Here is a 17,237-nt window from a genome sequence, read left to right as displayed (position 1 = left end):
TAATCATGCTGTCTAATCAGCATCTTGATATGCCACACCTGTGAGGTGGATGGATTATCTTAACTTGGGTGGGAGCGCTCCCTCTCTCCCCCTAGCTTGCGCCATGTCAGCCAAAAAAGGTAGCATGCAGGTGACCACTTCCCCTGACACCTACCCCCTGCCAGCAGTTTCAGTCATTAAAAATAAATATATAGAAATAATCAATCTTGTTGCTGATGGTCTGGCATGCTTTTGTAGGTCGTATAGAGAAATCAGAATTAATTTCAGTCTGTTTCATAACCATCAAAAAACTCCTCACAGGAGCTTTAAATAAGAATTTGTTGTTCACTTTTATTTAATTTATAAAAATGTATAGGCCCACTGCCTACACTTAACGTAACTTTCAGTCTAATAAAACGTATTTATAGCCTATTATTTCGTGTGTTTTTTTCCACAGAATTCTTGCGGAAGTTGTTTTATTTCTTTAATTATCTATCCTCTGGTTGTTAGGCGTCACACGGCAGCAGGGGGGCAGCTCCTCACGTCCACTCACCGAACCAAGAGGTTAACGTGGTTCAGTCGGTGAAGTAAAAACACTCTGACATCCAGCTGAGCTGCGGCGCGTCACCAATATTCCAACATGGAAGCGGAGCGCTGGCACACTGAGATATGTGTATCTGACTCTGAAACACACTCATAAATGCTGTCAGTCGATTGATAGCCGCCGCCATGTGGAGGCTACTTTTAGGACGACAGAATCCAGATAAATTAGATTATTGGATTGACTGCCACAGATTATAGCTCTCCTACATCCGCAATGCTTCATAAGAAAAGCACATCTATCTGATCATATTTCACGCGGAGTTTTCGAAAATAGAAAGGTAAGTCATTTTGTGTACTTACGTGTTATTCATCTGGTTTTACTTTGAAATTATGTTATAGAGTAGACTATACCATAGTCTGTAGATAACCGGCAGCAGACAGGGAACAGGTCGCTGTACGTCAAGTTAAACGAGACAAACGGTTTATTAAGTGTTATAAGATTATATCATTTCATTTATTTTAGAAGTAGATTCAGGTGAAAGGGAGAACCGTTCTGGCATGTGTTGTATCCGACGAGTAAGTGGCCTTTTCAACTCTGTATTGTTGTTAATGAATAGACGAGGACCGTTGACTTCACCCAAAACACTGAGAACAACACGTTTTACTCAACCGAAGCAACAAAGCTGTTTTTGCATGCAGTGAAGCGCTTATATTGTTTCCTGTGTGGACAGTTACTTCTCCTTTTGTCCAAATTGGTATTGAATTAGTCCTTTTATGTCTTGTAATATCCCTACTGCTCTGCATTTCACCATCACAATACTGTACTTATCCAATTAAAATAACTGAATTTGGTCCCAATTTTTACATTAATTTACTTTGCTGAGGTTCGTTCCTCGTTGCTTTTTAAAATTATGCAATGTTTCTTATGAAGTTAATGCTAGAGTTATTCTGATACCGATACCAGTATCGATATCGGCCTCCAATAAGTCCTAAAATGCAGGTAATCTGTAAATGCAACCATCTGATGCTATAATTTAGTAACCCTCCCACCCCCTTAAATTTACTGGCTTCAGGTTAATTATCATGACGATAGCAAACAACAACACTGTTGCTAGTGGAAACTGTTATGTTAGTCACTGCATATGTCTGCAATTACTGTTTTATTCATCAAATATTTTGTATATTTTATAAATGCATTAGTATTGGAGGTGTACTTGGTATTGACAGTTACTCTCAGTATTGGAATCGGGATCGGAATCAGTATCAATAAGGAAAAAGTGGCAATCTAGTAAATGCAGTTTGATTGACATCCTTATTGCAGTCAAAGAAACCGAGTTTCTAATCAGTTGTGTTACAGTGTTTGTCTTCATGTAGGACAACATGCAGACAGTAGTTGTTTATTTGTCTTCAGGTTTGTAGTGCGCAGTTTCCATGCAGAACATGCAAACAAAGACATACGGTATTTCAAAGATAAATAGATGTATTGATTTAAATGAAGCAAACAACAGCGAGCTAGTGATCCAGATTCAGTGTTTAGTAAAACATTATTGGGTGGGTAAGGGTCTATCAGGCCAGAGCCAGTGTATAGTAGGTTCACCGGCAGGACAGTGAACCTACTGTTCTTTTAAATCCCCACGACAGTCTCTGCTCTTTTCTGGGCCTCAGTCCTCACCGCGTCTGATCTACGCAGGTCGTTATATAACAGCCTCTGACTGCAGGAGGAATCAAACTCACTGCCCTGCTCCATGAGATGTGTGTACCAAATACAGTCAGGTTTGCAACAGTGACAGACAGACAGACAGATACTTCATTCATCCTTTACAGGACATTACACTGAATAAGTGTGTGAGGATTTCACACGAGGTTATCGATGAGATGGTGGAAGGTGAAGCATGACCCACAGGCAACAGGCAGGGGGGGGTAACATTGTCAAATCTGTTAAGGTGCCAGGTGCTGACCTCCGTTAACCAGCGGCCCTCCCTTCTGCTCTCGACCTGTGATCTTCCTCATGCCAGCCCATACCCGCTTCACTCCATCCTACTGGAGCTGTTTTTCCTGTTAGTGCCTGTACACTGTTTGTATATGCATTATTGACATTAGTATATAAACTGTCCAGGGTCACATGTCCCCTCGTCGTGCAATCGACATTCAACTGTTTGAATGTGGGCAGTATTTTGGAGAGTGAGACATGGTTAAAATCTCAAGACAAGAGAATGTAGTCTCGCGACAACAGCATGTACTACGTCACAGGCTGCTTCAGCATTTGCCGACGGAGGAATGTAAACAACAATGGCTACCACCACAGTGAATTCCCTCAGCAGATAGTATGCTCTCAAACTAATATTTGTCCCTTGATGGTAGCATGACCAGGGTTACAGCATCTGTTGTTAACAAGCAAAGCATGCCCCCCACCTTTTTGCTTAGCATTCCCGTGGTGTTACAGTCAGGTATACAGTCTTTTAGCCATGTTTCCACAAGGCTGCTTACCCGACACACATTCTGGCTTCTGACAAGGGTCTCCTATTCCTCCATCTTGTTGGCCATCGAACAAACATTTCTCATAGTAACAGATGGTAGGGCTGGTTTAAAATTCCCCCTCCATGCTCTCTCTCTCTGTGTCTCCCGTTCCTTTTTAAATCCAGCTCGAGTTCCCCGACGTCTCATCTGAAATAATTCCAATGGAATACTGTACCTGGATCCACTCCTCTGCTTGGACTGTCATACTGTAGTGTTGTCATCACACTATCAAGAGGCGTATAAGAAGCATGTACTGTCCACTCCACTCCTACAACAGAACACTGTGGCATTAAGTACAACAAAAACTGACAACTACAAAAGATAAAAACAAAAAAACACAGAATAGCAAGTAACAGGCTGCTGCTCCACCGGCGCCATGACAACAAAAAAAGACTGATGGTATCATTATCTCTCTTGATACCAGGCACGTGACCGGATTTTAATATGGGTTGAGGTTTCTGTTTGTGGTATGTTTGTAGTCCTTGCTATATTGACCAATCACGTATCAGCAGGCTGCGGCATATGCAGGAAAAACAGTCCGTGTGGAGAGCAAAAGCAGGAGGAACGTAATGCGTCGTTATGACATCCCTCTATCATCTCTATCATCTCTATAAACAGACAACTGCATGCTAACAGCTAAAAATCTAGATCAAAAACTTCAACTTGAGATAAATTCCCTGACGCTGTTTCACAAAAGCCGTTCGGTGTTTAGATTTCCCGACTTCCTTGAATGCATCAGAAATGATCGATCCAACCTCCGTTCAACAAACGAGCATTTTAAAAGTTATTTTCTTCTTCTCTTGACGACAGACCTGACAAAGCTTCATTTTTTACATTTTACTAATCTGCATCATGATGTTGAAATTTCAGCAAACTTGAGACCTGTTAATTAATGCAGCACGCGGAAAAGGAAGTCTTGACTAGAAGTTGTTTATCGCTAAACGCTGGCTAAACCGGACACGGCCGACATGTTCACCGTTGTCCCCAGAGGCTGTATCGTCGTCAGACTATAGCCATAGCCGTTGAGTTCCAAGATGAATGATATCATAACATCTATATTTGTAACATTTTTTCCTTCCCGACACGTCACTAATGAGGCGACATATCTTACAAACTGACGGACGTGACAAAAACAGTGATGCTGAACAGGACTTTTTACATGTTTACATATATATGTACAGTTACTCGTCCACTAAATTTAGGAAGAAAGGCGTCGGGATAGATTTTTTCAGATTTCTGATGGGCCGCCATTCTTCTTCTTCTTTGCATGACCGGGTTATATCGCCGCCTGTTGGTGTGGGATTTTTTATAACTGTGCTTGTTTGAACGGGATTTTTTTTGGAAGCGAAAGAGGCAAAAACTGTGTTTTCAATAATACCCGTGTACGTGTAGACATGGCCTTAATTATCTGCCAGTCACTGATGTTGTCCTGAAAGTATTCATATTACGGTGCTAGATTGTCCTGAACAGCATCTATACTCTTACCCGTTTAATTACATATATAGAGCAGATTATAATGACAATCCGAGCCTGCAATGAGAAGCGTAGTGATGGAAGGTAGGACTTACTTTTAACACCAACCCGGCCTTTGGTTTCTTCTACAAAGCAGTCATTTATGTTTGATTTGATTTGGCAATTTAAAAGGGTCATGGTGAATGAATGGGAATTGTCCTGTCTGAAAGGATTATTCATTTATTTTAATATTTGGTAGTAAGAGATAGACATATTCAAGGGTCAAAGGTTAATGGTTAATATAACTCAGTCATATATTGTCACTAAAAGAGGTTGGGCAAGTCTCACCGTGTTTGGATAATGGGTGTTTTTTGATGTGGAATAATATTAGGAGGTGAATGTGTCGTCCTCGGTGGTGCCTGCTCAGCCTCCTGCAGCAGGTCCACACACTGCACTGTACAACACTGCTGCCTAAATAAAGGATGTGCCAGCAAAGCAGGAATGCTGCATTACAATGTGTTCATAATCCCCCTGATGAAAGCAGCAGCTGTACTGAAAAAAAGATGCAACATATCATATTGAGGGTGAGACTGTAGCTGTAGCTGCTGTAGCTGCTCGCTGTTTTTATCCAGAGAGGAGGAAGACAGATTGTGTTGTGTGGACTTAGACGCAGAGACGGAGAGTATAATCCCCCGCAGCAGGGAGGGGAGCAACAGGATGGCAGGATAATACCACCAGCAGAGAGACCTGCAGACCCTGCTCGGCCGCTTTAGTGTTGCCATGGCTGGTAATCAACAGTTTAACATCCTGTTTGCTGTGTCTGTAAATACATAATTATTACTAAATTCTTTACATGCAAATGGACTTTTTCGCCACAGTGTAACATGTGAGGACGGCTATAACTTAGATCATTTGAATGGGCATAAGCATGTCCTTTATATGAGCTCAATTTACACCTAAGCAACAATCTAACTCTTTTATTCCTTAATTTGATTTAAGAAGCATATTTACTTGGCCATACTTTCAAAAAGTCTCCCAACTCACTGTTGGTAGTTTTATGGTTTTGACTGACGGTGTGGCCGTGTGTGCCGGTGCAGCGTGGTCACATGGTGGACAGCTTTAACGCAGGGAGCTATTACTGTCCCCGTCTATTAATACACCCAAAGTCCGCGCTGAGGGAAGATGCTGCTCAGTTACGTCTCGCACAAAGTCTCCAGGGTTTGAGGTGTAATTAGTCGACAGATTGTAAAGGCAGATGAAGTTGTTTACCTATCTGAGCGGTGCATTTAAGGTTCCAGTCAAGTGTTAAACCTTGTAAACATCTCCATGTGGTGTTTTTCATGTGCTACAAGACATATCAGGGACAACATAAGCAGTTAACTCCTGTCTGCTTTTAAACTGCAGTGCACCAAGGACAGGCTGAACAACACGATTTCAGATTGGCAGGTTTGAGACGTCACAAACCTAAGGAGCCAATCCCATTAATGGACGGGGTGACGCTATGCATATCATCATGTGCAACCTTTGGTAACCACTTCGGCGACGCTCGAGCCAGCTGTAACCGTCATCGTGATTTTTGCAAACTTACTACTGACTACTAACGTTAAAGCTGCAGTAGGTAAGATGGAGAAGAGAGCAGACTTCAAAATTTGAAAGATTACAACCTCCATGTCCCTCCCCCTCTCTCTCTGCGGCGCTCAGTCCTGCCTCCAAAGCCCTCCCCGCAGAGGAGGCTATCATGCGCACGCAGGCTAGTAACCACAGCAACTGAGGAGCCAGATATACACTATGTAAAAACGTGAAATGACAACAACCGTAGCCGTTGTATAACACCACCAACAGATACACATCAAACCAGTGGAAATCAGTGTTTATGCTGTGAACGGAAATCTACCACCAGCACTTAGTTTGCTAACAGAGACTGTGGAAAAACAGCACCAACTAAGCAGTAACACACTGAAGCGAGAAGTGAGAACATTTAGCCGTGAAAGCACGGGCACACATAACTATCAGGAGAAAGTCCGAAATGGAAACAATGCCTAGACACTTCACAAAGATATTTTCTGACACACCGCCATGACATAACGCTGAACCGTAGCCAGACTGAGAACAAGCTAACATTAGCCCGACTGAAACACCAAAGTAACCCAACGTCACAGCAACCGCAGACATCTCAGCAATGTGAAACAAATACAATTACAATTACCTGTCGAGCAGAACTGTCTAACTCATTTCTGTCTCAGTCCAACTCTCTCTTTGAGCTTACTTTTCCTTATTTCTCTTCTTCTGTTTAACGGTCTTCGTAGTACAGGCCTAGTTGGCAATGGAGGGATGGGCAGTTTTGTCATTCCTGGTGGTTGTTTTTGTTTTCGTGGACACAAAATGGCTGACACTGAGCACACTGAAGAAATTGAGCTTGACCATGTGAGCATGCGCGGAGTAGTGGTGCTGCGCAGCGTGTGATTGACAGCAGCCTGAGAGACTGCTCAGCTCTGATTGGTTGTTGTGTTTCGGAGCGTTGGATTCTTACAAATGCCTTTAGGAGCAGTAGGAGGAGCCAGAGGAACATGATTTTTTCACAGATTGTACTACTGTATGTTTAAAGTGACAGTTTCAGCAAATAAGACAAAAAGTGAGTTTTAATAATGTTACCTACTTCAGCTTTAACGTTACTACAACTAATTACTCAATTTTAAGCCAGCTAAGTTTCAACAAGTTGCCACTAAACAATGGCAGAGACGTGTTTTGTTTTTGCGACGGATGGACGGTTGGAAATGTGCATAGTGGGCGGGGACTGCCCAGCTAGAATTTCTTTGTAAGAACGTTCTGAGAATGCAATGTTCTGGTAATGTTTTGAGCGGGAAGTTTTTATTTGGTTCCCAGAATGTTCCTTTTAATAGTAGGAGAACGTTCTCTAAGAAACCTTTGCAGAAAGTTGCAGTGAGAATGTTCTTTTGTTAACAAGTCATGTTTCAGGAACGTTTTATAAATCGTGTTCTGATAGTTCAGGCCGTACGAACATCCTGAAAAGATCCTCAGCATGTTGCAGTGAGCATGTTCTACCTTTGTTTTGATGTAACATTGAGCAAATGTTTTATTATAAGTTAAGTTTTAACGTTACAAGAACTTTATTTGAAATGATCCTTAAAATGTTCTTTGAATATTAGATTAAAACATTTTCTTTCAAACGTTATTAGAACATGTAGGTAATGTTAGCCAATGTTATGGGAACGTTCCCTGCTAGCTGGGTATGCAGATTTGGGAATTTTTAATGAGGGAGAAGGAGGAGATGCCTTGGGAGGATTTTTATAAGCAAGTAATTTAACATATTTTGCACAAAAAACATAGACACAATTTATTATTTAAAGCAGAGCATTTTATGTGTCTTAAAACAGGACTGGAGCTTTTTTGAAATACTTCGATTTTATGCAACTTTATACTTCACACTGCATTACATGGGTTAATATTGTACTTTGTACTCCACTACATACGGTTAATAATTTTAGTGAATAGCTATTTTGCAGATTATTAATGTAAAACATGAATTAACTCATAAATGATGATGTATTATTCTAGATTTAGCTGTCTGTCTGAGTGATTTAAATTAGCTCCGCCTTTCCCAGCTGCACATTACTGATGCATTAACATTAATGCATGACAAATTATAATTCTGAATATGACCATTCTGCATAACTACTACTTTTACCGTTGCTACTTGTAATGGTCAGAACTTAATGGACTTTTAGTTAAAGCTGCTGTAAAGAACTTATTTTGGCGCCCCCTGTGGACAAAGCTGTATGTCCTTCTCTCTTTGCTGAGCTGGTCCTGTATATCCCTGTGTAGTATTCATTAAGGAAAAATCTCCTTCATCCTTTTAACTGTCTTACGCACTACGCTCTGTGACACTTTGACGTCCAAAATGTAAACAAAGGCTCTTTTGGTCTACTTCCTGGAAAAGGCTTGGTCTTAATCCGACCTGGTGGCAGCGATGACGGGCATTACAAACAACTGTATAAATATAGTTGATCTTCTCTGTGATGGTATGGTGGGCTGTTGTAGTTCATATAGAGGCAACAGCTTTCATTTGAACCTGTCTCATAGCCGTATCAAGAATCTTCATAGTACATTAAAATACTATTTCGAATGAAGAACTTTTGGTTTAGTATTTGCTAGTTTTAGCTCAGTAAGAGAGCTGAGTATTTTTTGGATGGTTGTAGATGGTTAAAGTAAGAAAATGATCAATTACAACAAAAATATGTCTGTTTACGGACTTAAACTGTTCTTGCCAGGCTCCACCATCTGCTCGTGTTTTGCACATATGCAACATTTATTAATTGATATGGCGGGTGTTTTATTTTAACTCTTAGTTGTCTTCACTCCTTGTAATCTAAGTTTAAACCACATACAGGTAAATTTATTTTGATATAATGCATTCAAACATTACACATATTTAAACAATACAATTTGATATTTTTATGTTTATGGTCGCCAGTGTCAGGCGATAATAAAACGATGCAAAGTTCATAATGAACCGAATAAGATTAATATTGTTTATCTAGATTGCTAAGATATTTTTCTGGTGTATATAACTTTAATATAGGTACCCTATAAAGTTTGAGATTTTCTGGTGCAATATGGAGCCCCCTTTTTCCAAGTTTGTTTTTGTATCGTTTGTGTAATACGCGTCCTGCTGGTTTCATGCTATTCTGCCAGTCAAGTGTTGTTGCCGCATTGCATAAAGAAGTGAAGTGATGTAAGAGTCTGTAAGAGCACGGAAGAAGGAGAATGTAAGCTAGCAAACGTTGAAGCGAGTAATACACGATAAAAACAATCTGCCTTGTTAGACCTTAAAGAGGGGGTATTATGCTAATTTCAGGCTTCATATTTCACTCTTGATACCTGTGGAGTAGCTTAGCATAATTTACAGATAAAAAAAACTCTCTCTCTGCGCAGGCCCTTGTACAGCCTCTGCCTGAAACGACTAAATCAGCTCTGTCCCTTTAAGAAACCCTACAAGCACCTACAAGCCAGCTTTCCTCTGATTGCTGAGGCTGCACACAAAGTGCAGCGTGTAGAAAAAACTGTGAAACCTGGCGTTCACAGCAGACTGAGCTGAGAAGCCTGGGGATTACTCCAACATACTTTTACCTACAGATTTGAAACCTCCCCCATGTTTACTCTGGACACATTATATATATGTCTTACAATGTGAAACAGCATAATACCCCCTCTTTAAAGATACGTATGCTGAATTTAAACAAAAATGTTTATAAAAAATCTGCATTGCATCTCGCCTGTTAACATCCTTTAAAATGGATATGCCTTTGGTTTTCTCTGACCTTGTTTCATTCATGTTTTAATGTGTGTGCTGATGTGTGCCTGTGTTTACATTAATTTGTCCCTACAGTCTGGTAGCCATGCTGACCAGCTTTATAGAGGGTATTCTCTGCTGCATGACCTCCAAGTCGGCCAACGTTGTGGTCCCTGTAGAAACCTCTGAACCAGCTGACGGCTTCGAGTTCGTGGAGGTGAAACCAGGCCGCGTCCTGCGGGTTCGACACATCATCCCTGACCGGCCGGTGACGGAGGAACCCAGTGGGCCCGGCGGGAGTGTCAGCTGCAAACGGAAGATCACAGTGTATCGTAATGGACAGCTTTTCATTGAGAACTTGGGCGACAGGGCAAGTGGAGATGTGAAAAACTACCAGAATGGGGACACAGAACCAAACAGCACTGTGGAGGTTGATTTGGCAGACTGTGCCAACTCCTCACCTCCTGTCGACATGCCTGAGCCCACGTCTGAGTCTGCCTCACCTTTAAAAGAAGGGCCATCTGAAGCAGGAGCTGGAGGAGACGCACCTGCTGCTGCACAGGCCGAGCAGCCGCAGCAACCCAGGAGGCGCAGGAAGAAGCCGAAGCGTACGGTGGTGATCGACTGTGAGAGGAAGATCTCGGCCTGCAGAGGGTCACACTCAGACGTGGCTTTGTTTTTCATTCACGGAGTGGGAGGCTCACTGGACATCTGGGGGAGCCAGTTGGACTTCTTTTCCAGGTTGGGTTATGAGGTGATTGCCCCGGACCTGGCAGGACACGGTGCCAGCTCAGCACCACAGATAGCTGCTGCATACACGTTCTATGCCCTGGCAGAGGATATGAGACTGATCTTTAAGAGATACGCAAGAAAGAGGAATATTCTCATAGGACATTCTTATGGGTAAGTTTCAGATGAGGCAGACCAGAGGAGGTCTACAGGTTATGCAGAAAATAGTTACAGTAAATATAAATAGTCATAGTTTCAGACACTTCACTGATATCTCCCACAACATAAAGGTGTAGAAGATGTCCAGACATGTGATTTGAGTATGTGAAAGCTTTTCACGTGCATACAGTATTGTGTACTTACATCAAAGGCAGTTTCAGTGAACTAAACATTTATACAGGCACAATTAGTTGTTTAACTGATCTACAACAATTTGAAAAACTAAGAGTTTAATAAAACATTCAGGGGTTATGTAATTACAGCTGTTCTTGGTCTGGTATAACAAGTAGGCTATATTATGTTGGCTAATGTTAGCGTGTGTTAGCACAGTAGATATTGCTGGGTTAGCATGGACTTTGTATAAGAAGCGGACTTTTCCACAGTGTTGTTTCCTGTTTGACGACTGAAGCCTCGAGTTTGATATTTAAGCCTTTTCCATGTTTGTTTTTGAAGCCAGAAGTGAACATATTTCAAAGATATGGCTGAGGAGTGGGAGGTTAGAAAAAGCCAAGTTACCAGCTAACGCTAGCACTAGCTTGTCAAGGCTTGGCAAGACTGAAGATGACTGTCATATAAAGTGGAATGCTAACTTTGGCTCGCAAAAAACACGATTTAAACAAAATATACCTACTGAAAAATCAAACTACCTATCTACCACTTGTCTTGTAAGAGCCATATGTAGCCACATTGTTTAATTTAGCAAAAGCTACATTATGTGCTTACGGTTTAGGACAATTGGTCCGAGAAAACAAGAAAATTGGAAAAGTAAAGCGTACTTGCCACAACTAATACTTGTTTATTTTACTGTTCCAGCTATTTAATTTAATAGTGATACAGTACTCATACAGTATGAAAAAAAAAAATGCTTTATATTATCCAAAAACTTCGATGCTAAAAGCCAGAATTGTCACTCCAACACACTTCCCAAACAACCAGCACGTGTCAGCCTGACCCTTGTTGTCTGTTGTCTAACCAGCCTTCTGTTCTGCTTGCCCAGTGTGTCGTTCTGCACCTTCCTGGCCCACGAGTATCCGGAGCAGATCCACAAGATGGTGATGATAAATGGAGGTGGTCCCACAGCTCTGGAGCCCAGCCTCTGCTCCATCTTCAACCTGCCCACCTGTGTGCTTCACTGCCTGTCCCCGCTGCTGGCCTGGAGCTTTCTCAAGTAAGACAAACAGAAACAAAGAACCCAAAGAAGCCAAATCCATACTTTCTATTTCACTTACATCAGATGAAACATGTATGCGTGTCCTGTCCATCAGTCCAGAGATCTGATGTTTAACCTGCGTAATCAGATGAGCAAAAACTGTTACAGCTTGGAACAACAATCCTTTATGTGTTGGCTGTGTTGGGATATTTTACTAAGTCTAATTACATCTGGCTGAACTGCATGTGTTCATTTCACCCACAGTTTAATGTCATCCCAATCCAGTTTTTGTTTAGTTTTGAAGCCATTTGTAATTCATGTAAATCTCCTCCCCTCTGCCTCCTGCAGGGCTGGCTTTGCTCGGCAGGGTGCCAAGGAGAAGCAGCTGCTGAGAGACAACAATGCCTTCAACGTGTCGTCCTTTGTGCTGCGTGCCATGATGAGCGGGCAGTACTGGCCTGAGGGGGACGAGGTCTACCATGCTGAACTCACAGTACCTATCCTGCTGATTCACGGCATGCACGACAAGTTTGTCCCAATCGAAGAGGACCAGCGCATGGCGGAGGTGAGCAGGCCACTTCATCCCCCAGGTTCCTGGGAAAGTGACCCTATTAAAAGTATGCCATCATAGCTTTCCTACCATATTCAAATGAATGGAAGATGGTTTGTTGGAAGGAAAGAAGTCAGTTAAAAATTTCAATGGGCTATAATTTTTTATTTTATTTTAACAGTAAATTAAATAGAGATATATCACCTTACTTTGCAGTTCCTCTCGCCTCCACTGAGAGTTTTAGCAGCCGATAAATCAGTATGTTGGTTTTATTGCCTGTTTTAAATCAACATCAATCTTATAGCCAGATGCAAGAAGCTGTTTTCAGCAAAATGTCTGTGAAAGTAAACCTTCTGCAGACTGTAAAATTATCAACTATCTAGTAAACATTATGGAGCATTCAGCTGCTAAAGATACGATTTTTAACCTCAGTCCTATCATGCTATTATGGGGAGCTAATGACATTATGGTAGGAAAACAATGCAATGTTGCTCTGTGCCTTTGGAGGACGCAATCCGCTTCTCTGTGGAAAACCTCAACCAGACTACGTAAAACCGCCATGGAGCTCACTAAACTACACTTCCTCAATCTAGAACGCCCGCCTCCGATGTCATGTCTCGTTCAAAATCGCCAGGTTTGAAATGTAGACTGCAGACCTGAAGATGTTTTTTTGACGATTCTCCGGTATATACTCGTCGTATTTCAGATCCTGTACCGCTCTGACCAATTGCCTGCAGTGAAACAGTAGTATTTCACTCCAGCGTCTCTTGCTGGGCCGTTCCTTTCAGAGGGAGGGGTGCAATGCATGCTGGGTGTTGTAGGAATGTAGAATGGGCGCAACTACGAGCTGTTTGTACAACTTTCTCCACAGCTATGGTGCCAATTTCAAATATTATTGCTTCTATCGATTATAGAGAACACCAGCTTCGACTGACTGTGGCTTTTTCCAGGGGCAAACTGCTCCTTTAAGGAGTTGGTGGAGAACAAAACTGAGCTTAAAGGAGAGTTTGATGTCGAAGGGCCAGAAATAGGACTCCAAATAAGTGCTAATGTTGATGTGTTTCTGTGATTTTTGCGCTTGTTTTTACTGCTACCAAGTACCAAGAATTTCAGTTAGGAGATATGATCTGATTTGATCAACGATGGTCAGGAGTGATGTCAAGTATGAAAAAAGTGTAGTTGCATCTACCTACTATTATTTGAGATTTAGAGCCTGTTGTGGAATCATTCACTGATAAAGAAACAGTGAACGATCCTACAAAAGGCTCCCTTCCATAAACTCAACAATGCCCACATAAACCATAAGTGGCTACATCAACTTATTTCTCCATCTACTTCGTCCCTTGACTTTACCTTTTATTTCGTTTTATTCTTCACCTATTCAGAGATCTGCATTCAGCAACCGACCAGTTCCTTAGAACAAAACATATAATATAACCAACTAACGTCTGTCAACTTTTTGTCAGATCCTGTTGATGGCCTTCCTGAAGGTCCTGGAGGACGGGAGTCACATGATCATGATGGAGTGTCCGGACGCTGTAAACACACTCCTGCATGAGTTCTTCCTCTGGGAGCCGGCCACCCTTCCACCGCCAAAGAAAGAGTCCAAGACACGTCCAGAGACCGCCAAAACCCAATATGACAACACAAAAGCTGCAACTGACCCTGCCAAGGTCAGACCTGCGACTGCCAGGCAGGCCTCATCGAACTGCATCAAAGAGGAAAAGTCGGGCAGCTAGACCAGGAGACGACGAAGATTAAAGCTGAAGCTTTCAGTGGTTGTTACACTGTAACCTGATAATCGGAGCTGGTTCTAGCTTTTTGAACCCAATGCCAAGCCAAGGGAGCCGGTTTACGTGAAATTTAACAGTTGGACAAGTGAAAGTATGCAACTTTTATTCCAGCTATTTCAGCTGCTGATCTGAAGGACAGTTGAAAAGGAGCTTAAATAATGAGTCCTGGAGGCCCAATCTTCGGCATACAGCTCCCTAACAAAGAGCTGTGAAGATATAGCCGGGCCTCGAAGTGAAGGTTGGTGATGCTGCAGGGGAGGTGGAGCAAGGAGACAAAATGGCACGTACAACCATGGGCACAAAATAAACAGTTATCTATCGGCAACATTATGCATTGTGACTTTTGTGGACTAATCTGCGACACCTATTTGAGGAAGGATAACATTTGATCACCTGAACTGATTTATGCTTCTTAAAACAAGGAGAAGAAAGCAAAACGCACAAATGATAAAGGCTCCAGGTCGACTACCAGTAACACTGACTGATGTAAAGCAGCACCTGAGCCTAAATATTAGGGAAACCTGCTGAAACTAGCCTGATGTATATAGTTGAGGATTATGATCGTGGTGCACTGAGCTGTTAGTAGGATGTTTGTAGCTGGATTTTCCATTGCATAAAGTGCTACATTAAATAGGTACACAGTAATTAAGCTATGCAATGCGTTTGTTTGACACATCTCAGAGAGCCAGAACTTTATTTCAGTCACACAACTTGTGTTGGCCATAGTTTGAAATGTTTATTGCACCAGCAAAACAGAATTTTAAGGAGTGATGAGATAATATCTTAACCCCCCTTTCCCCTAGCTGGAGCCTGCAGGTGGATGCTGGGGTGGTGGTGGGGCTGGAAGTATGAGCGCAGTACTGGGGCAGGGCGGCGGTGGCACTGACAAAGACCGGAAAATCTTGCAGCTTAAATAGACGCCACATTGGGAGGAAGTCTTTGTCAGGTGATTGTGGTGAAATCAGTGCAGCTTGAGTTTCCTGCCTGAACTAGCTCGCAGGTGTTTTTGCACTCTTTCTATTTAGAAGTGCTCAAGATTAGTGGCCCCACTGCCTACTCTTGTGAAGTTGAACAAGTGAAGCATGATTAAGTAGCCTACTTTAAGGACAAAAGTGAAAGTAAATTTGCTGTTTCCTAGAAATCAAGGAAATGTTTGATCAGTCAAGTTGTTCTGCTCACCAATGAAGCCTAAATGAACAGAATGGATGTAAAATTGCACAAATACCATAAGAGATGTTAAACTCAAACCCCAAACTGTCACACTACAGTTTAATGCAATTCAAAAATCTGCAACTATCATTTTTGCAATGTAGCATGTGCTGCATGCAGCGTCTTTCATATATTTAATGTGCTACAAGACGTATCAGGGACAACATCAGCAGTCATCTCCGTGGCTGGGCCTGTCTGCTTTTAAACTGCAGTGTACCAAGGACAGGCTGAACAACACGTTTTCAGATTGGCAGGTTTGAGACGTCACAAAGCTAAGGAGCCAATCCTGTTAATGGACGGGGTGATGCTATGCGTATCATTATGTGTAACCTATGGCAACCACTTCAGCGATGCTCGAGCCAGCTGTAACCGTCATCGTGATTTTTGCAAACTCACTACTGACTACTAACGTTAACGTTACTACTACTAATTACTACATTTCAAGCTAGCTAAGGTTTAACAAGTTGCCACAAAACGATGGCAGAGATGTGTTTTGTTTTCGCAACGGAGGGGGCGGTTGGAAATGTGCATAGTGGGCGGGGACTATGCAGATAGAGGAATTTTTAATGAGGGAGAAGGAGGAGATGCTTTGGGAGGATTTTTACAAAGTAATTAAACATATTTTGCAGAAAAAACACATCAGACACAATTTATTATTTCAAGCAGAGCTTTGTCTTAAAACATGACTGGAGCTGCTCTTTAAAAATCACACATTTTGATAGTTGTTCTATTTCCTGCAAAAAGGCGATGTTTATGCAGCTGTCAATTTATAATAATTCCTAATTCAATAAAATTATATTATAAACTTGTTTATTTTTTAAGTGTAAAAGTCCGTTTTAAGACATTTTCATGAAAGAATCTGCTGTTCAATTAATGTTCATGGTATTTATTTAATCCCAAAACTATGCTGCTTTAACCTGGAGAAGTACAGTTAAAGGGATAGTTCGGTTTGTTTGAAGTGGGGTTGTATGAGATACTCATCAGTAGTAAGTGGATGCCGTTCAGCACGGCTCTGGTGTTGAGAGCCTAGCTTCCGTGCCGGCACTCAGGCCGGTTTCTAAACACCAGGCCGTGCTGGACGGCATCCACTGTATGTAGTACACTTACTATTGATAAGTACAAACCGAACCATCCCTTTAAGCTCTATTATATTATTAGTATTGTTTGGTACAAAAATGAATTTTAGTATTTGTTGAGTGTGTTGTATGCACATCAGATGCCAACAGTTATGTATGATAACACTATGTATCTACTTAAGTCTTTTTACAGTTTATTACTAACATCTGTGCTGAATCTCCACAGGCCAAACAGCCAGTATTAGAAAGCTATTCTGTGACTGTTTTTTACTACTATAACAATGTGTGTATGTTCTTAGTGGTGCAATAGTTCATGTACGTATCCCTGAGCTTCTAACATACGAAGGTTAGATGTTATTTTTGTATAGGGTGTGAATGAAGCACAGATTTCTCCCCTCATTCGACAGTATTTTGACGTTGTTTTTTACATAGACGACTCTTTTTATACTCTGTATTTCTATTTGTGATGGATATTTAGATGTGTAACTGATCTCTCAAAGCAGGTCTGATCAGAGAAATGTGACAGGTTCGCATTGAGCTCATCATTTCCACAGAAAGGACATGAATTTGTATTTTGTGTCTTAAATTTTGTATTTGTTTGCCTTGGACAATAATTACACAAACTGCTGACTTTAAAGTAAATTATTGTAAGTTTTCAACAGTTTTGTCCTCTGTCTTTTTTAACTGTTACTTTACTACAACCATTTAA

At 41.5% G+C, this 17,237-nt stretch overlaps 1 protein-coding gene across 1 annotated transcript; it reads left to right on the top strand.

Moving 5' to 3' along the window:
- The first annotated feature begins 830 nt into the window (after window positions 1–830).
- On the top strand, window positions 831–16,495 carry abhd8b (abhydrolase domain containing 8b). The gene is made up of 5 exons (XM_069680557.1): window positions 831–860; window positions 9,899–10,705; window positions 11,748–11,918; window positions 12,249–12,465; window positions 13,917–16,495. The coding sequence occupies exons 2-5, from the start codon at window positions 9,909–9,911 to the stop codon at window positions 14,187–14,189; spliced, it is 1,458 nt and encodes a 485-aa protein (XP_069536658.1). The 5' UTR covers window positions 831–860; window positions 9,899–9,908; the 3' UTR covers window positions 14,190–16,495.
- The last annotated feature ends 742 nt before the right edge of the window (window positions 16,496–17,237 follow it).

This window comes from Semicossyphus pulcher, unplaced genomic scaffold, assembly GCF_022749685.1.
Source record: "Semicossyphus pulcher isolate SPU_LCO1_2020_fin unplaced genomic scaffold, fSemPul1.0.p SCAF_4, whole genome shotgun sequence".
Classification (NCBI taxonomy): domain Eukaryota; kingdom Metazoa; phylum Chordata; class Actinopteri; order Labriformes; family Labridae; genus Semicossyphus; species Semicossyphus pulcher.
This window is presented reverse-complemented; position numbering and strand designations above follow the sequence as displayed.

Coding starts and splice junctions, on each gene's coding strand:
- abhd8b (XM_069680557.1), top strand. CDS start 9,909: ATGCTGACCAGCTTTATAGAGGGTATTCTCTGCTGCATGACCTCCAAG. Junction 10,706..11,747: donor CTCATAGGACATTCTTATGG/GTAAGTTTCAGA, acceptor CTGCTTGCCCAG/TGTGTCGTTCTGCACCTTCC. Junction 12,466..13,916: donor AGGACCAGCGCATGGCGGAG/GTGAGCAGGCCA, acceptor ACTTTTTGTCAG/ATCCTGTTGATGGCCTTCCT.